Source organism: Acanthaster planci, linkage group LG07 (assembly GCF_054643075.1).
Source record: "Acanthaster planci isolate LZ-2023a linkage group LG07, COTS_SCS, whole genome shotgun sequence".
Lineage (NCBI taxonomy): Eukaryota > Metazoa > Echinodermata > Asteroidea > Valvatida > Acanthasteridae > Acanthaster > Acanthaster planci.
This window is the reverse complement of record NC_141783.1, coordinates 21,049,830-21,074,197: the sequence shown is the minus strand read 5'-3', so window position 1 is coordinate 21,074,197 and position 24,368 is coordinate 21,049,830. Positions and strand designations below refer to the sequence as shown.

General features: G+C 38.5%; 1 protein-coding gene across 4 annotated transcripts in view; it reads left to right on the top strand.

The window, feature by feature from the left end:
* Positions 1–24,368, top strand: part of LOC110988836 (myosin-I heavy chain-like) — an 80,572-nt gene that overhangs the window by 38,586 nt on the left and 17,618 nt on the right. For all 4 annotated transcript variants that reach the window (XM_022252722.2, XM_087139072.1, XM_022252720.2 and 1 more), the window contains 12 exons: positions 9,666–9,892; positions 10,275–10,441; positions 17,398–17,494; positions 19,689–19,766; positions 20,085–20,244; positions 20,597–20,700; positions 20,948–21,074; positions 21,437–21,555; positions 21,702–21,837; positions 22,541–22,677; positions 23,208–23,381; positions 23,927–24,027. In XM_022252722.2, coding sequence (XP_022108414.2) covers positions 9,666–9,892; positions 10,275–10,441; positions 17,398–17,494; positions 19,689–19,766; positions 20,085–20,244; positions 20,597–20,700; positions 20,948–21,074; positions 21,437–21,555; positions 21,702–21,837; positions 22,541–22,677; positions 23,208–23,381; positions 23,927–24,027 — 1,627 coding nt within the window. The remainder of the gene's footprint in view (positions 1–9,665; positions 9,893–10,274; positions 10,442–17,397; positions 17,495–19,688; positions 19,767–20,084; positions 20,245–20,596; positions 20,701–20,947; positions 21,075–21,436; positions 21,556–21,701; positions 21,838–22,540; positions 22,678–23,207; positions 23,382–23,926; positions 24,028–24,368) is intronic.

Genomic DNA, 24,368 nt, shown 5'->3' with positions numbered 1-24,368 from the left:
AAGATTTAGGATTGGTCATTTAAAAGAAAGTTGGGTAAATAACAATATAAACCAATTTTTGAAAATACACTTTTAGTCCCACAAGACAAACATACAATTAGTTTGCACTTTGGACTTTGCATTTTTTTAATTCCTTGTATTGATATGTATTGGTAATTTTCTGCGTCCTGTGATCATTTTCTTTGATTATAATCATCCTTCATTACTTCTCAGGGGAAGATCTTGGTATTTAACAAGGAGGGGGTTGCCAAAATGGACGTGAAGCTGAAAATAAGATCTGGCATAATTTTAGTCATATTTTTCATCTTCAAAGTTACCAAATAACCAGTTGAGAATGGAAAGTAGGAAAAGGAAAGAATTGTTATCTTTACAAAAAAAAATCTACCAAATAGGTGGGCGCATGCCTGGCTCCACTGCTTCTACTCATTGTCCATGTATTGATACCCATCAACATGTGTACCTTCTTTCTTGAGAATCATTGATTGAATCTGTACTTGGAAGCCAGGGGTGAACCCACCATTGTTTCACTAATAAATCAAACACAAAACACTTGGGTTTGTCTTTGTGGGCATTTATAATTCACCAACGGGCATGATTTGATGTCCTTTTTTTTTTAAATTAGCTTGGGGGTGCATGCCCCCAGATCCCCCAAGCCATGGCATTTCAGATCCCCACGCTGATAATCCTGTGTATGCCCCTGGAATCAAACTTCACCCATGACCACTGCAGCTTCTTAAGCAAATTAATTCTCATATTCTTTTCCCACCCAGAACCCTATGAGCTCCCTTTGCTCTCTCTCTCTCTGTCATACAAGGGGGTTCTACCTCAAGGCTATTTAGTCAAGCCCCAACCGGATCAATTGCCTAAGGCATTACTTGCCGCATGCGCTGAAAGTGCACTCCTAATCCACTAGGCAGGCTTTAGAATTTGATATGTGTCTGAGGCGTTCGCTGGGTGAATTAAAACTTTATCCTGGAGAAATCCATTTTATTTCCTGTCTTGGTTCTGTGTCTGTTGGACAACACAATGCATATTACCCTCGGCTGTCACAAAGTGATATCGATTAAATGTTCACTCCGTTTTGGCTATATTTTGTCAATGTAATCACTTGGTGGTGGATTCATGACAGAAATTGCCCATTAGACAAGCATAGTCCCATTTTATGGGACACCTCTATAACTTCTTCAGGCAAAATTTCTATCCCATACAAAGAGAATGAATGTGTTCTTTTTCACCAGCAGACTGATTGACCAAATCATACACACACGTGTGGATTTACCGCAGTGGTTGACAATATCTTTTAGCATTTCTTTATTCAGTCAGTTTTCAAATTTGTCCTTCATTAAAAACACGAGTGATAGCCACAATTTGCATTAATTAGGAGGATAAAGACAGTGTCAAAGATAAACATGATGATTGCTGTGAAATAACACACTGTGTGTAAAACCTAAGACTATTAATATCCCCAAGCAAGAAAACATAGGTGAATGAAATGCACTTAGAAACAGCTCATAGATGATTTCTAATAATGGGGGCTGCATGTTACATAATGCTGCTGTGGATCAAGATTATCGCTTCATTTATCCAAGCCATTATCCAACTGTTGGCTGTTGTCGTGATTGAGAAACACAAAAACCAACACACTACAAAAATTCTTTTGAAGAGTTTCAATCCGGTGTTTGCCATATCAGAGACAATACTGTTGCTGACAGAACCAGAAAGGGTCCATATTCTGTGCTATAGTATCTCACCACAAAATGCTATGAAGCTGACCCAAACCAGTGCCATTTTGTCCTCAGGCTTTCATCCAATCCAACCCCTCCAAACTGTCCCTAAACACTCAGATAGCCCCAAGCTCTTCAGATGTAAATTCTGATCTCGCTCTTCCTACTCTCAAAAATTATCAAATAGATGGAATATGAGATTACGGAGTTTAATTGAAGAGCAGAGAATCTTTAATATTCATTCAAAGCTTAGGGCCATAAGGCCATGTATGATCCATGCAGTATAAAGGTTCATACTGCAGGTGATTAAGCGAAGCGAATTTGACATCACAAAGAATTGCAGCAAAATTCGCTTGAGTCTAAATGTGTTCCCACTTCTATGAATTCGCAATGATCTGATGTCACAAATTTGCATTCATGTTCACTTTTGCATGAAGTATGAATTGAATGGTTTTAATTGCTTGTATTCTTTTGGTTATTAATATTAAATGTTGATAACAACATACTCGTTTCAGTTGTAAGAATTCAAATGCAATGTGCAACTGAAATTTAACACTCGGATAATGCCTGTTACTCCAGTATTACTCTTTGATGACTTTTTTTTCTTCATGTTTACCATCCCACATGATACCTCAGTCTGTGACTCAGCCTTGAGATTCAGGCTTAGATCTGCAGATCCAAGCAGACTATATTGTCTGTAAAAAGTACAGGTTTTCACAAATAGAAAGAGCAGTGTGCGGTTCACCTGCCAGTGTTGCTCTCAGGGGTTATGGGATGCTGCCTTTCAATACCTCCACTTATTCATGGTTATACATGCACAGGTACACACAGCCACACTTTACCGTTACATGCACTTGATGTTTTTGCATCAAGTATTTTTGACACGGTGGCAGAGAATTGTGAAATTTCAAGATCAGTAATCAACTGCAATTTGGTATTTGTTATTCTTAATCAGAAATACTGGTCAGAAAGGCACTGTTTTGTACATTGAGGTTCATGGGAGAGAGAAGCCTGATGTAGATACATGTTTGAGGGGTTTTTTGATAAATCTACAAAGCAGATAATGATCAACTTCTGTACATGTACATGTTTGATTCCCACTTTCAGAAATCGTTGACCTCCCCAAGTGTTTTCAACTTGTACTCATTTTAAAAACATTGGTTGTGTGTAAAATTGAGTAAAATTTGCAAAAATTCTCTTTACCCTACGAATCCCACAGGGAACAACTAGTGCTTTTCTCAGAAGTCGGCTTTTTTGTATGTCTACAAATAAAGTTGCTCAAACAAAGGTAGACCAACCCAGAATGAACTTTTGTGTGCCCTACATGTGCATGTATATCAATACATAACTTGTTTTGGGGAGTTACCTGCCCTGGTTTTTGTGTAGCATATCATACATGTACCAAAATGTTTATTTAATGTTTATTCAAAGATTATTTGGGGGGGGGCACGGTCGCCTCTGCATTGTAACTTGTAATCCTGTGTAATAAAACTAACATTTTGCCACTTTTATTCAAAAAAAATGCAGGAAATTTTCAGTCTTTCTTCAGTTCTTCATCAATAAGAATAGCCTTTGGGCCAGTCTGTGTTGATTTTTGTTTATTTTGTAGTGTGGACAATAAAATGAAGACTGATCTACACTGTATATTTACCAAAGAAAAAAACAGATTTTCTTTTAAAAAAAAATTCAGTACCATTTATTCTCAAGAATGTAGTGGAAGGACCACTAGGGAAACAAGCCATTTCTTATTAAAGTTACAGGCTATGACTGAAGATAACACATGTCCCTATGAAAGCTACTGACAAGCCACTGCCTGTAGACTCATCCTAGCCACAGCTACCCAGTCAATGGGGATGCTGCCGTAGGTTACACTTGATCTCTCCTGTGACGTGTACATCTGTACATGTACATACATACCGTGTATACTGTATACAAAATGTATTAAACAGAGAAAAATACCTTACATGTATGTGAAACAATACCATCCACTAACCTACAGAGAATGCTGGTAACCTTGCACTTGATGAGCCTGTATTTAAAGAAAAACTGTGTCAATGCAGAAGGAGATTACTTTTCTTCACTTTGGAATTTCAACAAGGAATGATGATTTGGCTTCACTAATCTCCACCCCAGGAGTTTTTCTTCAGTCTTTTAAATCGGCCACTTTTTAGTGCCCGTTGCACCTTTTTTTTTAGCCAATCAGAGGCTTCCATGGAATCTTTATATCCTTGATCTACCGACAGATTTCTTTTTTCTTTCTTCGCCATGTTTCCCCCTTGGCTTGAAATTCTCAAGCTCTTTGTTAACTTCAAATCTTTTCTGTCAACACCTTGAAATTGACCAGGGGTTGTTTCCGTTCCTTACATTCCAGACAAAACTTGTAACTTTGGTTGAGACTGTTTTTGTCCTGTTATTTGTACACACCTTAGGGTAAGCAGCTGAAGGAACCATACAGGTTGTCGGAACTGCACTTTTCAAAGTTCAGTTCAAATTTACTATGATTTCATGAGCCCTGCAAAATTAGTGTCAGTGCATCCTAAAATCCAAAATGTTCATGTTTTGCTTTGAGCGAGCAATTGGTCATCAATGTGAAACTCATCTGTTAGGATAAACCACAAACTCATATGTGCTCACAGACTGTGCTCACAGACTGTGCTCACAGACTGGGCTCACAGACTGGGCTCACAGACTGGGCTCACAGATTGGGCTCACAGACTGGGCTCACAGACTGGGCTCACAGACTGGGCTCACAGACTGGGCTCACAGACTGGGCTCACAGACTGGGCTCACAGACTGGCTCACAGACTGTGCTCACAGACTGGGCTCACAGACTGTGCTCACAGACTGGGCACTGAGACGATCATCATTGGTCTGTTTTTTTTTCCAGAATTTCAAGCTGCTTTTCCACATAATTACCCAGCCTGTAATATTTTATCAGTCTCATACTTTTTAATTCATTTTTTTCTGAACCACTATGAAGGAAAGTAAAGAAAGATTTTTTTATTCTTTCAATTTATTTTTGATAGCCAAACCTGTAAAATTGTGTTTACTAAAACTACATGCTAAAGAAAACAAGAAATATTTTGGTTTGTTTGTTCATTTGTTGATTGCTTTCTGGATGACGGTCATACTTCTTGTTTTGTAGAATGACTACGTGTACCTGTACTCTGTTTTGAGGGGCAAATCCGTCTAAAGTGTAATGCTCTTTAAATAGTTTGATGTCCAAAAATAGTCCTTCACTTTTTTAATAGTTCAAAATGCACAATTACAACAACAGAATGGCTGGTGCTTTGAAAATTTCTCCACCTCCCTCACAAAAGACATGATCATGCCGACCTCTGTAAGTTGGGTCTGTGACCTGCGCAGTTTCTGCTCCAGTGGACTTTAGTGGGCCCAATTGTAGCATCAGTCTTGGACAACCATGCCAACAATCTTCATACATACGTGTATTTCCCTCTCTGGTTACCACGATGCACTGGATTTTATAGGGTCACTGTTGTCACTCCGGTGCCATCAGTCCAGCTTAAAACAGGGCCTTTATAATTTTTCAAGTACTGGTACATGTAATGATGGAACAAGCGTATTATCTTTTTTGTGTCCTCACAGTCACTTCTCTAGGGAAGTGAGAAAACTGCATGCCTGAACACAGCAACTGATTTATTATTATTATTTTTTTAAGATGGATGTAGGAACAAAAACTTTATTAGTAAAAGCGCCCACTAGTTCATCTTGCCTGAAGCTATATACATGTACATTAAGGCTTTCGTGATGGATTTGACTTATAGTCAACACTTCAAAGACCTGTACTGTATTCTCAAGAGTGGCCTGGCCATCTTGAATTTCAGGTGTGACACAGGTCCAGGACTCATTGATTTTTTTTGTAAACGAGGCCCATTAAAACAACTATTGTATTTGGCCTCAAGCAGTTATCTTTGTTAGTACCAGTACATGTACACTGGTGCCGCTTTCTGGAACCAGTTTCTTTCTAATCATAGAAATATTCACGAACTCTGTTGTCTGTTTATTTACAAGATTGGCAAAATTCAAACTGGTTATGTGGCACGATGTATGTACCTTTCCAGAAGCCATCTTCCTATGAATATGTAAAATGTCTGTCTCTCTAGAGCAGAGTACAAATGGGAGCAAATTCTGGAAAAAACTCTTGAGTCACAGATGGCTCATGGAAAAGTCTTTGCATTATCTGCCTGCAGTTGCTGTAAAATTCCACTTAGTCCTTGAAACTCTAACCTTTCCCAACTTTGCCAAATCTTTTAAAAATTAACCTGGGGATTTTTGACAGATTTGATAGGATTGAGGAATGTACCGGCTACTGTTACTTCAGACCTGACTTGATGCCTCTTGAAAGATCTAATTAGTTACAAAGATTGCCCCATTGGTTCTGCATATATGTAAAATTGTATAGGGGTAATTAAAGAAATTTGTTGTCCAAATGTGTGACATTTTTGTGTCCCTGTTACATTGAACCTTTGTTATTTGACATGGAAATATCACCAGAATTGTTCTCAAACTATTACTACATGTACATATATTTGTTTGGCAGGTAATTTGCATTAATTCATCACTCTTAGAAATTAGAAAATGTGTTCTGAACTTACAAAATCATATGTCAGATGTAACAGGGACGAGAAAAAAATGGACCCCTAATTTCTGGAATTACCCATAGAGGATTCCAAGCAAACTACTTATATGCAACAAAGGGGGATGCATTTCTTTTACATTTTTGTTTTACCCACATTAAACTGAGGAATCAACAACATGATGCATCAGTAGTTGCTTTTTACTTTGGAAAGGCTTGCTGAAGTATTAAAATTGAAATTAATAAAATAATCTTCCTGTATTTGGGTTTAACCATAACAGTTTTTGCTTCTGCAATCTTGCTATATGCACAGACCCTTTTTCTTAGAATGAAAGAATCCAAGTTAAACTTTCATGTGCAGTTATGTAAAATAACATTTTTTAAAGCAGAATGAAAAGTCACTGAGATGAATATCTTTGGATGTTGTATTTTACCATATGTACTTTGAGATTACCGTACATATAAAGACATGCAGTTTATACACATTTATGTAATGCTTCATTGTGATTCATAATTACCTATATTTGTGATCAAAATCCCTTGAATCGAAAGGTTTGTGTATCTGTGATCCATAAGTTAAACATTATTGCAATCAAATAGGTTTATAGTAGACTATTAACCCTTTCACTGACCTTTATACATGTGCGTGGCTGGCAATAAAAAATCTCATTCAGATATTCACCTGAATCAATTTTGAGGTCGTTGAACTGCACATTTGCTGTGAAGGCACACAGGTACGTTTCTGCAGGTTATCCTAATGCCAGATTTTCATCGCTTTGCTGCCAGTGGCAAATCAGTTAGAGAGTCAACAGTGGAACCGTGATAGAATTCACCAGAGCATCGAAAATGATACTGGTGCATTCACTATTCATGGCACAGTTCGCTGGAGCATGTCAGTGATGACATGTTGTTGTTAATGTTGATGCTTTTTTCTTTCTCTCTTCAAAGTTAACCCCTTCATTCTTCAGGAGAATGCATTGAACTGCTAAATTAGAGTTATTTTTGTCCGATCACTTTAAGTTGTGGTTTTCAACTGTCATACTGTCAATAAGGTTAGCGGTAAGAATGGAGGATTCACTTCAATTATCACAATTTCTGTTTTCAACCTCATCTAAAATATTCAGTAAGTGAAATGTTAAAAAGCATTTGTATGCATTCAAGCAAATCAAAACAATTTAACAAGACATTGCTGGTTTGGATACATGTAATGTATATAACATTTATGAACCAGTTCTGGTAATGTTTTTCACTGTGCATGCATCATGCCAAACCTGTGGTCATGCATGATGCATCTGTATCACTAGTGGTTGCACATGGAAGGGAATTCTTTGCTCCGGTTCACAGTTTATTAAAATGAGTTTGTCATCTGAACTTTAAAAAATGCAATGTGATGGGAAGTTTAGAACACCGCATGTAAATCCCTAACCCCCTAGGGTGTATGCAAATTCATATTGAAATTGGAAGATTTGGGACTGTTACGGGGATAATGTGAGACTTCATTTCCAGAAAATTAATATGCAGTAAGCAACCATGTCTTAAAATATGTCTTGAAACATTCTCCAAATATCTTCCTCCTGACCTGTCACCAGAAAAAGTTTAATCATGCAACAGTAATCATTTGAAACCATTTTCTTGATTGGTTTGAGTTTCTGTTTTGGGTACAGTTTATCCTTACATTGTTGATTCCTTGAGAATTTGTTTATTGTCACCTTTTAATGGCAAGAGGTGATGTCAAGGTGAAAAAGATTTGAGGAGGAGATGTCTGAAGATGGAATTTACTCTTAATCATTGCCTCAGGCAGTGACATGAAAAGAAGCAATGCTGACAGTAACAATAAATATTCGCACTTGTGGCCTGCATGTCCTGGTCTAACTTTTTCCTTGACCTGTGATAAATTACCTGTGCGCAGAATATTTCAAGATATAGTCACACAAGTTTTGAGGTTTTTGAGTGGAATGCTTTAATTAAAGAAGGAAAAACCCTTCAGATATTTTGTGGTTTTTACAAAGAAAAATTGATTGTGTCTTCCATTCCTTTTTGTGTGGAGAATGTTCCGTCCTTTTAAGAACAGCTATTTACTTACTCTGCAGTGGTTTCTTTTTGACAGATTTGACGAGATTTGATCAATAAACAACCCAGGCATTAATCTAAGAATTTTGGAAGGTTGCCATTATTGAAACGTAATTCAATTTGGCATGGCATCTTCAGTGATTAAAGCTTAATCAAAACAATTCCTTGACTAGTAATTGAATTGTTCGTTTCTTTGTGCCTGATCATGCTATATTAGTGCCACAAGCCTTGATTCAGAATTTTAGCAAACAATAATAAAACATTTTTGAAACAAAAGTGCTAACTCTAACAAAAGATGAGCAGTACTGTAAACCACACAGTTGCTGATATGAAAACAATTTCATAAACCTCCCCAAGTGAAGGTTTAACAACACAATCATGCTATTGCAATAAATTGGCCAGTGCTGAAACACTCAGTTGAATGCAAGAAATCTGTGAACAAACACGACAACAATATTGGTAGCATTGTTGTTGGTTGAGTTTTATTGCCTGTGCCCTCCCAGTTAAATGGAATGTTGCCTCTCTCTGTAGGTAAGGATTTTGAGGAGGACCTGAAGGTGGTGTTGGGGTTCTTCAGCATGAGAATCTAATCAAGAAATCATTGTGATGATTGGTTTAGGGCCTGTCGCTTTAGGTGTGTGCATAATAGCATGTATTTTTCACTGTCAAGGTTCGACTGAATGTTCACAAAACCCGTAGAATCTGAGGGAAACACTCCCAGAATATACTGGTAGATACATGGTTGTAATGACACTAAAGTGTCCTTCAGTAAGGTCATGCCTGCATTGTTTTAAAGGCTAGCAGCCACTGACCACTGAGAAGGGGCTACAGCTACTTGCATTTATAGGCTAGCAGCCACTGACCACTGAGAAGGGGCTACAGCTACTTGCATTCATAGGCTAGCAGCCTCTGACCACTGAGAAGGGGCTACAGCTTGCTAGCCAGTGGCTAACTTGCTTCCATATGTACATGTACCATTACGTGTTTTCCAGTCAGCAGCCGCTAATCTTGGACAAGGCCAAAAAACCAATACACGTATGTGTCCATTTTGGCAGCAATTTCTGACCGATGATCATATGGGCCCACAGTCCAGGCTGTGTACAGCCGGTAGCAGTGCTATTTAGTCGTTTTAGGCCCTTTGTCTTTTAAAAGTGTTCAAAAGGTATAGAATCTGCCCACTAACCAAAGTGGAAGCAAATGCAACAAATAGACCTAACTTTTATATTTAATAAACATGAAATTTATATTGCATTTTAATATTTCCCACTATTCAGATCCCAGCTACTTTGACGCATACAGGGACCAGCGTTATTCGTCTTCGACTCATAGTCCAAGCTGTTACAGTGGCTGTTCGTGCTCCCCACCTTCCTCTGGAAAGGGAGTAGCCCTGACCCTTGACCCATACAATGATCTGCATGATCTTACTCAGATGTCCGGACCATTGACAGAGGAGGCAGTGTTGAGAGCACTGAGGCATCGTTGGCATAACGGAGAATGTCATGTGAGTATAAAAGACAATGCCTCACCCCATTGTCATCTTCCTTTTCCCTTCCCCCCCAAAAAAGTTGCATACAGTCATCCCCCTCACCAGCTTTTGGCAAGGAGGATCAGAACCAGCTAGGGGGCACATCACTAGAACAGCGGATTGGTATAGAGTTTTTGTTCTAAGTCTCGTCTACTTTCTTTTTGAGGGATGAAGCCACCTAATTGCACTGCATTGTGTAAGAGGTTGCGGCAAGTTAATGTGGTAGTTTTTTGATGCCTGCTAACTTTCACAGTTTCCCACAATTGCATAGTTTTTGTGGTGTGAAAGAGATCAGTATAATACCGACATATATAGCATTAAACTTAATGGCTGTAAGATCATTCCTGTTTTATTTCAGACAAGGGTCGGTTCTGTACTTGTCAGCATCAATCCCTACCGTGGGGTTCCATTGGAGCATGTCCTGCAGCACAGTCGAACAAACCAATCACATCACATCCAAAGAATAGCATCACACATCTTGAAGCAGCTGATAGACACCGGCATATCACAAACAGTAATACTTGGGTAAGTCAGTGCAAATATTGACATCTTCAAATGTATGATATGCTGGCAAGTTAGTATATGGTTTTAACTTTTTCTTTTGAAATCCAAAGGAATTTGAACTTCTGGCGAGTACTTAAATTCTATGAAAATTCTTAGAATTCTTTTGAGATGAAGTTGTTTTAGAGCTTTGTTTCTTGAGACATCAAAAATTTGTTATATTCTCAGATCATCAGAAATCCTCAAGTTGCAACTATATATAATGAAATTTGTGCAGTTTTGGTTATACTGTGAAAACTTTACTTTCCCAAAGTAGTATTGTTTACTTTTATAAAGTTATGTGATCTGTAAATTTGGATGAAATTTGCAGTGACCTGTCTACCTGTTTTTTGTTGGCAAACATGATTTTTTGCAACAGATGTTCTAAAGTAGACACAGGTCTACTTGTCTCTATGCTTTATGGAAGACCAAACCACCTTGTGACACGTTTTCATTGCTTTTTTACTCTGGTCACTAATCTTTTAGGCTCATTTCAGTGGGGGGGGGGGTTCTTGTCTCGTCTCCAGGAGTAGAGGATGATATTTAAGTGTTTACATCAGACTTCTCCTTCCCCACCCTCGAAATTTTGAATTCTTTCCTTGTCTGGCCTGCATTCTAAAGCAGCGGTTTAGAAGTCATTTGATTTCTTCTGCTACAGCTAGATCCTAAACATTTGTCAATGAATGGAGGTAAAGTGCCTCCAATCATCTCCCTTCTCAAAGTCTGCTACTGTGCTTGTCTTTCATAGTCTAAGGGACTTTCTATTTGTCTTTGGTAACATTCATTCTCTAAGTATTGCTTTCTGTTCTTGAAACCAGAACAGTTGTGTGTCGAGGACTTCGGCTACTCTCCTTTTGTAATGTTGGCTTGTTGATGCCACTTAGAATTTATGACATTTGTACATGCCATGTGGCAACGGGTTACACCTACATATGCATCCAGATGTTTCTTCCCCACTAACCGTATTTTTTGTTTGACCCAGATACATGTAGCACTCTGAAATTTCATACACCATCAAAAATCCAATTGGAAACATTACATAATACTTTGAGAGTGCAAAATTTAGGTCAGGTCGGGACTACAGGGTTTGATAAACTACACTGATGTAGAAAATCAATGTTGAATCTGTTGAGCACTGCTCTGCGCATTGCAGACCTGTTTTGATTTGTTTCACTGGTAGGCAAGAGAGTCGCCATGCTAATGCCAACAATCGTGGAGTAAGTCATTCACCCCTCGGGCAGGAGTCAAAGCCTCTATTTTTGTTCAGTCTGAGTTTACCCTCTCCCTAATCCTCACTGTTGTTACTCAGTCTGAACTAATCATACTGTTGGCTTATTGGTTTAGTAATAGCTTAATGGAAATAATTGGTTTCTCTATAGAGGTGGTTTCTCAGTCAAAACGTGCATAACAATTCACCACACACCTGCGACTTTTTCATTGATAGTTAAGCAGAGTGGCAGTTCCAGCAACTTTCATAGAGGTTGTTTTTCCAAGAGCTCTTGCTTATGTTGTTTGTTGTACATGTACACATCTTGGCATCTGACTGCTGTTTTGAAACTCTGCATAACGTACTTCAAACTGGCCCTTAGTCATTCAGCAAACAGAAGGGAATTCACATTAGGGATTTTAGTGTAGTAGCGACAAACCTCTTGAAGAATTTAAGAACATTAATTGATTTGTTGTAGCACAAAACATTTGTAGGCTAAAGGCAGAATTTGTTGTAGATGCTAACTTTGTTGCCTGTTTGAAAATTTTTGCTAAGTCTGCACTCACATTGAAAAGGGTTCTTTGGAAAGCCTAGGAATAAATTTAAAGTACTGCTGCAAAAAATTCAGATAAAACTGAAACTGACAGTTTCTCGCCCCAAGTTTTTTGCCACTTTTTTTCTCAGTCTTTTCATAGCCAAAGCAGATTTGGCCCTAGAATTTGTAGGTTGATGCTTTACTACTGGCTCTGCCAACAGGTGCTAAATGTTTTACACCTTTTCTTAATTGACAGGCACAAGGTTCCTTGACTGGGAACTTTACTTTGCTCCTGGGGCTATATCCGGCTGTCTCAAAGAACTCAAATTATTTTTAGACAGACTCGGAAGCCACATGGGCAGCCTGTTGTCCAGAAAGTACCAATAATTAGATCATTTTTGAGAGCCCTGAGGGCGCTTGTTAGTGCACATGCTCTGACTAGCTGTTTTGGTGTTTTGACAAGGGTGGAGACTCGTGTAGAACACACTTTTTTTCCTCCAAAGCTGTTTGAGGTTGCGCCCTTGGAACAACCGTTTCATCAGGTTTGCTCCTGTGTGTTATCAAGAAATCAATATGCACGACCTGAAACCTTCATTGGGATGTTGGGCCAGTTTATTACTTCATAAGGTTCTTAGTGGCTATCATCTGCTTATTTCAGGTTTTCTGGTCCAAGTTTGTCAGGATTAAATTATCTGTATACATGTATGTTAAGTTTTTAAAGTAGCCATTTAATTGTAGGATTTCTTCTTAAAAGGTTTGCTTAATTTTTATGCTAATTTGTTTTGGAACTAATTGTTTTTAAGCCAATATATATGGTGTGTGAGTATTTATGGGTGTTCTACTGTACTGGTTTGTTTGAATAGTTAGTCTGGTTAGTTCTGTAACGTAATACTGACTTACAAAAATCAAGTGATTAAAAATATACATGTATATTCCTTAGCCTGCCATATCTGTGAAAATTCAGTTGATGGATTTTGAATGAGTTGGCTTGGTTTCTGATAAAAATAAGCTTTTGGAGGATGTTTGTCTAAGAGTCTCGTGTGTGATTCCTCTGGGATTTTTCCTGGGCTGCAAGATTTTTTGACCACAAAATTATGGACTCTTGAGTTTAATCTCTGTTTTCTGCAACAACCTTTTGAAGGACAAACATCTCTGACTCTCTCTCCCAAGAAGGTGGGCCAGTCAGCTCAGAAGGCATTTTTCTAGGATGCAGTTGAGTCCTCGTGTCAATCAAAATATATAAGATGTGCTGGTTTAGCATTCAGCATAGAAATGAGATTCCAAGTGTCCATTCCTGCGGTGGAATGCATTACCAGATAAACAACAAACCTGAAAAATGTTCTTGTTTTGATGAATTGGAGGGGGGGTTGACTGAAGGTAATGACACCACAGGGGGTATCTAAAATAACAGCTAGGCTGGATTGCCCAGAGCGTGCGCAGTACCTGCATATGGAGGCTACATGTAGGCCTTGATTTGGGCAGGGTGCATGCTGTGTGCTGATGAGCTGGGCAAGATTGTACTTCTGTTGGTGGGCAAAGATCTGGATGTGAAGGTTTTGCTTGTCATGGCAAGGTTAGACAAAGTTTTGAAGCTTTAGTAATACAAGTGTCCATAAACCAGCATGACTTGATAAAGATAGGTGTAGTATCCATGTGACTTGTTTCTGTCATGGAGGAAGATGAACACATGTTTTCATCCACTTAGGCCTACCCTTCTTCAACGATACAGCCAATTGAGGTTTTTCACTTGACGTAATGCATGATGGGCAAAGGCATTTCAGGAAGTGTACCATCTTCGTAAAGACGAGTGCATTTTCAAATCTGGGTATGTCAATTTCTTGAATACCAGAATATTGAGAGACTTCAAAGGTGCATGTGTTTTCATGCACATCTGTGTAAATTGAATGCTGACTGTCAAAAATCATGTGACTGGAAATCCTCTATACACTGGTTATACAAATAAATGTAGTGGGGTGGGGATTCCCTTGTTATCATTCAGGTCATTATAATTTAACCTTTGAACTCTGCATGTGAGCAGGGTGACAAAACATTCTCTAGACTTTGTTGGCCGGAAGTGGCCGTATTGTATTACTTTTTGGCGCAACTTGTAATACCTTTTTGGCACCACTGGATTATCTGGAGGAGCTTCTAAGGCTCGATAGTTGTCTGTTGACTTAGCTACAAGTATGAGTAGCAGTATTGCTATGCTTGCGGTGACTAATAATTTAAGCTAAGTTGATCATGGAATAAAGATCAGGGCAAATCCTACAGCAGTGTCAGTGTGAGGCTATAATTGATATTCCCATCACCATCGTCTCTCTCTGGTTGTTCTCTTCTCTTCATTTTCCTGCCTTGTTTCAGCTTCCAATTCCTCCTTCAGTGGCGGACGGACCGCTATCCCCGAGCGATCAGCCGGTGGCTTGACCGCTACATAAATAACTTTTGAATATAATTAATAACATACTTTACTGTCCTGCAGAACATCAAAAATATAAATGTGATTTTTAGTAAAACTGTTGCATTAGCGAAAAGCCTAATGATATAGTATGGATCTTGTATAAGACTAACTTTAACCGATTAAATTGATTATGATAATGCCAACAATTCATAAACAATAATGATCATAATGTACTTTCTCCATCCCATCAGAGACACATTTAAAAATTGTTGCAGTTTCCACGATTCCCCCAAATTTATGTTCTAAATGTCAAAAAACCTTTTGGAGACATTCGTTTCTGGAGAGCCAATCCATACACAACACTACTCTTGACTGGACTGTAATTCTTTTCCTTTGAATTTCAGAATAATTTGAAGTTCTGACGTTAATCAAGATTGATTTCAGGAAGCAACTTGTCAAATTGTCATCACAATTATCGGTCCTTGACCCATCTTCCCTCCAGGGTCCTACCCTAATCCCTGACCCCTTCAGAAATCTCGGCCAACAACTGGGAGCTGAGTCCACTTATCAAATTTGGCTACTTGACCTGTCCCTGTACGCCAATACTTGAACAGTCTTCCTTGCAGGGTGAACAAGCCCTCTAAAGACCTGGCTTACACCTAGGGACCCAGCACCAACAATACCCAGTGCCCTGTGTAATTTCCCTGATCCCTTAAGCCCCAGCTGTGATTTCCAAAGAAGTCTGCCTGGCCTTTTGTCTGACCATCTTTCCGGGATAGGTCCAATAATGCCTTTTATTTTGCTTAGCCCATAGATTTCAAGCCCCATTGTGATCACGGGATGAATTGTCAGAACACTACACTGTATTCCCACTAAGAATTTTAGTTGCTGGAGGCTTTAAATTTGTGGTTTCTGTACTTGCAGTAATACTGTCAAAAATGTTTCAATTTCAGGATAATACCTGGACTGATAAATTCTTGGTGAAGTTTACCCCAGTAGTCAAGCATTTTCCTTTGCTAAATTTGAAGAGTGTGAGTCAGGGTTGAATAAGACAGTTCATGTACATGTAATGTCCTTCTCAGTCTGGCCTGGAATAATAAATTGGATTGAAATCCAGCACCAAGGACTATCCTTGCCTAATCCTCTGACTCCTTTATTTGAAACCTTTTCTTACAGCTGTGATTATGACAACTGTTGCATCTCTTGTGGTTACTGGATGAGAGTTATCAAAAACATCCAACAATGTTAAACTGACAAATCTACATCTCACCCTATTATTTTCTGACATCATACCAAAAGCTGGTGACTTCTAGTCAAGGTGCCATGTTTGATCTGGAAATTTGAATACCCAAACAGAATTATTGCTTCCTCCTCTCCTCTGAGTGCAAAATGTGGGCTGTTTGTATGACAAAACTTTACAAGAAAGGTTTTGGGCAGCCTAGGTAGGTTGTGCATAAATAATTTAAGTCGACAGAAGTAACCATAACAAATGAAAGAGTGGCTAAACAGTCATGGCCTCCCCCATTGTGGTTTTGGCTGCAATTCTTCAGCTTGCTCTGTGGTTTTCATCGTAGTCAGTTTCTGTAATTATCATCTCCCCAAATTGTTTACCTCTCTATTTTCTGGGCTAAAACCCTCCCTGTGAGTATGACCACAGAGAGTGGGTCTTTGTTGTCATACTGACTAGGGCCATCTATGGCCTACTCAAGGACCATAATTAGGTGCTGAAACTTGGAGAGGTTGTCAGTACAAAGAATTCAAGTTCCAACAATTGTGGCTCAAACTCCTGGTGGAACAAAAAAGGGCGGGGTTTTTTGGGTACTCACTGCATAGACACGCCATGAGGCGTGCAAGTATATGCATGTTTAATGCAGAGCACGCTGAGTACATGAAACTAATTTATTCCCGCATATATGGTCTTTGCGTACACGCAGAACACGTACAAGAACCTGCCTGTAACCACCTGTCTTTCTTTCGATGATTGGGGGTACACTTCAGCTCGAGGTGGATAGGCCTTACAACTGTCAGCAGTTGTAAAAGAACCTTTTGCCCCACCAGAAAGCCCTACTGTACCTCTTACTTCTAAAGGAAAGCAGACAGGTCAATATAAATCATTTCAAAGTGATTTCAGCGTGAAAGCGTGCATTGTACATGTATATCAAAGGTTCTGTCACCTCCATCTGAGTGCTAGGGTCCTCTTCATCTGTCAGAGCGATTAAAGACGAAAAAGGATGAAAATTAGCAGAGTGATTCCTGAATGGTATGGAGGCTGAGCTGCTCCAAACAAAATGGATAGATCCATAGGAGCAAAGAGACCAGATGAATTGCTGTGGCTAATTTGTTTACACCTTTCTTTGTGCTCTTTCAAAGAGCCCCTGATAAAGGTCCCAAGAACTGCCACTTATTTGGTGAGTTGTCCTTGTGAACAACAGTCTCCGTCAGTGGATTGGAATTTTTTTAACACCCCTTGGAAAACAGTCCTCTTAGCAATCCATGTACTTCTATGCCTAACTCTGTTTCTCACTTATTTAAATGATTGTTTTTGATTAGCTAAATGCTGTCCAAGAATTTGTTGCTTCTTTCAGTCGTAGGATAGAAGTTATGTGGGAGGAAAAATTGTGCAACCTAGAGTATGTTTTTCTACCCTTTTTCAACACTCATCCAAAGAAGTCTAGTAAATTAGGAAAATCATAACTCCTGTGCAAGTGAAAATTACATTCTTTGTCCAATCGTTTACCTCCCAAACAATATTGTTCTCAACATTTGAGTCACTTGATGACAAAAACTTTATCTCCTTGCAGTGGTGAAAGCGGCAGTGGTAAGACTCACATGTCACAATCTCTTCTGAGACAACTCTACACAATTGCTGGAGGAGGCACAGAGACAAAGTCCTTCAAGGTATGAGCATCTCTCACCAGTGCCAATTTCTCCTTTTCCTGCCTTCAAGGAATCCACATATTTTGTAACAGTGATTGTAGCCGTTTGTCCGCCTTCTGTTTTGTAATGCAGAGTTTGTTTTTGTGTTGTTCCCTCAGCTGGAATAGCAAATAAACACTCCGAAGGAAACACAGTAATGCACACAAGCCTTTTTTACCAGGCCACACCGGCTGCCTGTGGTGAAATTGCCCTGTTTTTATTCAGTAATGGATACTGCATGGGCACTGCCTGCAAGAGAGGCAGAGTAAAGGGGAAGTTATTGACAGAAGAGAAAGATGTAAAACATGGAGAATTTCACAGCTGGTTGTTAATAGGTGACACATCAAAAGCTGACACAATAAATAGTTCACGTCACCCACAAATACCAACAAAGAATTCCAAATTGTTATTCTGCACCTCATCCTTTTACTATGGGTGTTGGGCATTGACAAGAGAGGGCGCTGCCTCATCAAAAACAGGCAAGTCTACAGAAGTATCAGACTTGTCTCCATAAAGAGTTTCTAATATTAAACGTGGGAAGCAAAGGAAAATTCCTCAAACAATTCATCCTCATACTGGATAAGATAGATGTTTGTGTTACAGAGAAGGAAGTTGTATTAAGCTCTAGAAGCTCAATTTGTAAATTAAAATCATTAAATCGAAGCCTGATGAAGCTGATGAAGATGGCAGAGCTGAGATTTTGAAAAACTTCACATACTTTAAACTCTTTGAAGAGACAACAACTAATCTAGAATCAGAAACATTAACTTTGCTGCTTTACAGAGGCTAAATGATATTACATGCTCACATTTTAGAATCATTGAAAACCAGCTACATGTAAGTGACAGTTGAGTCTTACATTTTCACCAGGGAATGAATTTCAATGTTATGGACCTCAATTTAAACAAATATGTAATTACCCTAAAAATCAGAGCTGAATTTATTCCTCACCTGTGCTCTCCTTGAAAATTATTTCAGCTTAGAATCACCCATGGGCAGCAAGCACTGTATGGCATATAGGCAGTACCTTTATCAGTATGTTTATGCTCCATGCATTGCCTCCTCATACCCCAGATGATTATAGGTTTAAGACCCATAATAGACTGCCTTTTTATTAAGATGTAGCTACTCAGGGAATCGTATTTGGCAATGGGAAAGATTTTTAGGTCACTGGTCAAAAACTGGCATTCCACTTTTGAAACAGTGAAGTTGGTCTGAATTTCAAGGATCCCGGTTAAGCTTCCCATAGGGATTTATTCATCCTTGGAATACCTCTTTAACTGTTGATAAATTGGTTGTGTCAGCAAATGACTGAATTATTGCCTCTTTGCTTGAGATATGGGCCTATCTGTTGACACGGTTCATAATGAAATCCTTGAAGAGTGTAATTGGGTGCACTGGTTTTCACAGCTTTCCCCCTTTATATTGTGGCTGAGCGCCTCCATAGGCTGAGACATCCTGACAAAAGATTCCTTTGGTTAAAAAAATAAAAAACGAGAGGCCTTATCCTATAAGAATCTTTTCACCTCTAAAGTAATGAAATAAATGTGTGCTTGGCTGGTCTTAAACGTGCATTTCAGGTTGGCTCGGGCGTCATCAGCATTCCAGTCTCCTGAGGCAGTAGTTTAAAACCAGCCAAGCACATACTTACATTATTCCCATTCATAAACACATTTTTATTCAGAGAGTCAAAAGGAGTCAAATTTTGATGGATTTCCAGCGATTTTGTTCTAGAATTTTACTTTCATTTTCCGGAACGCCCCTTAGCTATCCATTTTATGGAATAATCCTTACGCAAATTGTCCAATTGACGTGCACATGGCAAGCTGCGTGCACACAGACTCTTGACCAATCAGAATCGATTAAACTGTCTTGTATCCAGGTGCAAGCATGTGATTTACGCCACAGGCATTAGAACTTTTCAGTGGGCATTATCAAATGGTAATACCTGGTCAAATTGCACGTTGTTGAATAGGGAGACTGTCGGAGGCATTTATGAATTGTTATCTGATAATTGCTAGAAGTATTTGAAGTTTGAGGATGCGAGTATCTTCATATTTTGTTGTGATAGTCTTATCTTTTATAATTAATGCCAACATACATGTATCTGTCATGAATTATTTTTAATTTTGATAATTGATTTCTGTCTAGTTTATTTTTTTTTCTATTTCCTCAGCATCTTGCGGCATCTTTTACAGTTCTGAGGTCATTAGGATGTGCCAAGACTGCCAGTAACTCAGATTCAAGTAGAATAGTAAGCTTGGCAAAAATGTCATACTTTATGAAAATGAAAAGAAATGACTGTTTTAATAGCAATTACATGTGCTTTGGATAAGCATTTATAGAATAATTTACTTAAATTGTACATAATGACAAAAACACACAGAAAAAGATTTGTTTGCAATGTGGCATATTGTGGCATATTTAAATCATGGAAATATGATTACATTTCTGTTACCAATTTTAATGTAGAGTTGAATTGTTAATCCTAACTAATGTTTGAAAAGTGATTAATGAACAAAGCCTGTTGTGCACTCAGAGGGTATGAAATGTTTCCCTTTTCTCTGTGTAGGGTTACTTCATTGAGGTGCTGCTTTTAGACTGTGCTATTTATAGAACCAAACTCCACTGCTATTGGCTGGACCATTCTAGGGTGGTTAGGCCAAGATGGGGAGAGAGAAACTATCACATATTCTATCAGATGCTGGCCGGTCTGAGTCAAGATGAGAGAGGTAAGTAGCAAGGTTTGAGCTCCTAGCTGTCTGGAATCAGAGGTCAATCTCATGGAACTGCTAAAGCAGTAAAATTCTGCTAAGTGAGCTCATGTATGAGATTCAAAAAGCAGAGCATCAGTCACCAGCAATTTACATCACATAATATCTTGGTTGGTAACCCATTTTTGGTCCATGGCACCATGTAGGGTCCCACAGTTACCCTTGAGGGTCCCCCAACCTTGTGAGCCATACTGGATGTAGAATAATTTCTGTTGCTATTACAGAAAATTGTAAATTTGAACTTGTAGTTAATATTAACATTTCTGTGTCTTAGTTCATAATAAAGTTTGTAAGTTCTTTTTTTGTATAGTCAAGCTGCACCTCAACAGCTGCTCTGCACATTCCTTTGCCTACCTGAACAAGTCAAAAGCTGACAACACTGAGAGAGACAGAATACGATTTGAAAGTTGGAGGGTAAATTTCCATAGCGACTTATGTAGAAAGTAATATGGCAAGAAAAATGTTTTCACAAACACAGCCTCTGCTCAAAATGTCCTGATTTGAAATACCGCAGCATGTAAGTCAGAGTTTTAAGCCAACAGTAACATCATTACTAGGCCTTGTTAATTTATGTCTACCAGATTTTTGATGTTAGATGTGCCCCTTCACATAAAAGACACCCCAAGGACCAGTCATTGATTATTTGTTCATTTATTCACAGAGTTGCCTTGCAGTTCTTGGTATTCCTTTCTTTGATGTGATGAGAATTCTAGCTGCTGTTTTGCTTCTTGGCAATGTGCAGTTTGTTGAAGATGGTGGCTACGAACTCGACATCAAGGGAAATAATGGTAGGGAAAGAAATCTTTGTGATTGCATGGAAGTAACAGTCTCGAATTCCCATCACACCTCTTCCATTAATTTCATTGGCTTTGTCAGGGGCTTTTTTTCCCCCCAAATTTTCTGGGATTGTCTTGTAATGGTAATGGTTTCTTGACTAAGTCAAACCTTCCTAAGTTCACGTAAATTTCAAAATTTCATTTTGAAGTTTTAAAACATTTTCCCCAAATATTTTCACACTTTCCAAAGAAATCTTACTTACGGAAGTCAAACACAGTTGTTTACAGTTATCCTTGGAGGAAAGCAATGGAAGAATGTGCATGTCTTTTTGTATGTTGCTCGTCTTATTTTATTATTAATTTATTGATTTCAGAAATTAAGTCAGTGGCAGCGTTGCTTGGCGTATCAGGTGTTTCGCTTTATCGAGGACTGACAACAAGAACACATAGTCTCAAGGGTCAGGTCTTCAAAACGCTCTGTGATGCACAAATGGTAAGTGCACTGCAAAGAATCAATGCCTTACTTAGGGGAAAAAAATCTTAGAAAGCATTTCTTGGAAGGGTAAAAGGTCAGTTTTAGTATTTTTCCAATATAACAGGAGTTCATTGTCGTCTTGGTTTATTTTTTCTCCCCTCCAGGCCAACCAAACACGAGATGTACTTGCCAAAACACTGTATTGCCGGATGGTGCTAACAATTGTGAAACGACTCAACAGTCTCAAGAGACCCAGCATCAGTCATTCGTCTGGAAGTAGTGATGATACACGCATTAATGGTAAGCATTCAGACTGATCAATGTGATTTAACTCAGTTTGTATTGATCCGTATCAGCTCAACTTGATTCAGGTGAACTTCAAACTTTCTTGACTCGTCAATCAGATCATTTTGTGCTTAACCAATAAGTTGACTCATTCTAACTCAATTAATATGAGCTTAACTCAAATCAGCTCATAATCCATGTGTTGTCGGAGCTGTAGTTCTTCAAACCTTCTTGACTCATCAATCAGGTCATCTTGGGCTTAATCAACAAGATGACTCATTGTAACTCAAATTAATATGAGCTTAACTCATATCAGCCATCATATCATCCATGTGTTGTTGGAGCTGTAGTTCTACAAACAGTTTTCAAACAATTTCCAAATAAGAGGAAAAGCATAGATTAACCCTAACCCCCCAAGGTGTATGTAAAATCATATTGAAATTGGAGGATTTGGGACTGTTAGGGTTAAGTCTTGGAGCACCCAGGCTGACATGTAGGGACTGGAAAGGCATTCTGTGTTGTGACCACCAGTGGAATAGAACAAGGGGTTTCCTAAAGTCGTAGTAAGGAGATTCAATCCTGCTTACATTTTGGAACCTGTGTACCTTTTTTTGTAGGAGTATGAACACGCAAACGTTGCGTTTAAGTGAAAATAAGTGTTATATTTGGATTCAAATGCCAAGACATAAGAACTTCGGAGAATATTCTTTCTTTTCAGACTTGTGCATCAAGCCTCTTCGTCAGTCATCCCCTGCTCCTTCCAAATCCTCCACCAATCATTCCTCCAGCTCCCACAGCTCGGTAGGAGAAGGATTTATTGGAATTGTCGACATGTTTGGCTTTGAAACAACCCAGGTGAGTTCTCAACTGGAGAGTGGAACATCAAAGGATTAGACTTCACTGACTTGCCACAACTCTTTTGTGTAATCTCTGCACTATCATACAAGTCCCTCGTATCTTCCTTTGAAACATAGATGTACATCATGTCTTTGCTTCCCTTACCAATATTTTCAATTCAATTATCCAATTAAATCCAATTGGTCCCAATTGGAATTCATTGGTATTTTTGGTTAAGGATGACCACAACCATCAAAACAAACCAGCAGATCAAACAGTTTTTAAAAAGTTAAATAAATAAATAATCAATCACAACACTCTTAAAAACACAAGGACATCATTCTCTTCAATTTCAATTTGATGTCAAAACTGAAATGATACCTGAAATTTGTCAATAAAAAGTATATACGCAGCTCCAGTCTTATTTTTCTGACAAACGACTTCTACTAGGTCCCTGCCTTTTTTTGAAAATCAAACTGGCTTATTGGGGTGCCACCTCATTTCCCCTGATCCAGCCACATTTGATTGTTTTGGTTTCTCAACTCCAGTGCAATAGATTAGAACAACTGTGCATGAACCACTGCAGCGAGACACTGCAGCAGTATTACAATCAGTGCATCTTCAGCAAAATGCAAGCTACTTGCAGAGAGGAGGACATACAGTATGACATACAGGTGGAATACAAGGACAACACACCATGCTTAGAGCTGCTAACAATGAAGGTAAAAAGTCTTTTATGGTCATTGATAAATGTGGTCAATCTTTGTTATATTTTGGAGTTATAAGTTGTCACCTGTGGAATTGTGTAATGCAAGTACTGTATATAGAACCAATCATTTCTTCAAGCTCAAGCTCAAGCTTTTGATCAGCTTAAATTCAGTTTAAACAAGAGATCTTTGAAATAAGTGAACCTGCTAACTTCGGCCTTTTTTGTGGTGTTGCGCCACATTATTGTGTGTGAGAACCAATAATTTAACTCAAAGGTCCAGTGGCTAGATCTATGTTTTGAAACCATCTCAGATATCCCGCATGTTGCAGAAGATATGTCAGGTCATTTGCATCATATTACATGTTCCATGAATTTTTTTTGGGGGGGATAGGCACCTTTGACTTCAAAAGGTGCAATAGCTTCATATTTGATATTTAATTCACAAGAAGCTAATGTTAAAAACCTAACTAAAGAAATTAAGAGGTGATGCTTGCATAATCTTCACAACAAATGCAGTTTTCCAATTTGAAAGATTTTGTGACATTGTTCTTGCTCTAGGACACAGGGATTTTAAGCCTACTTGAGAAGGAGACATTCAAACCAACATCAGACAACCACACACTGGTACAAAGCATTAACAGAACACAACAAAGCAATAGGTAAGAATTGAATCAGTTATATCTGCTGTTTTGAATCTTTTGAAGTTAAATGCTTACTGTGTCATATCATACATAAATTTGATGACTCTTAGAAAATATCTTGAAAATTGAAGAAATATTTAGAACCTGGTGTTTAGTATAAACCTCTTTTTCTGAAGTGTACATTTAAGAAATGCTGCGTTTCAAATATATTTGCTATGGTAGCAAATGGGTTTTTAATTTTTTTCTAAAATCGTTTTGCTGGCCATTTTTGTTACAGATGGCCAGTATTTAGCCTCTTCTGATCACTTCAGACCCTTAAGAATTAAATTAATTAATAAAACACTTGTCAATGTGTAAGT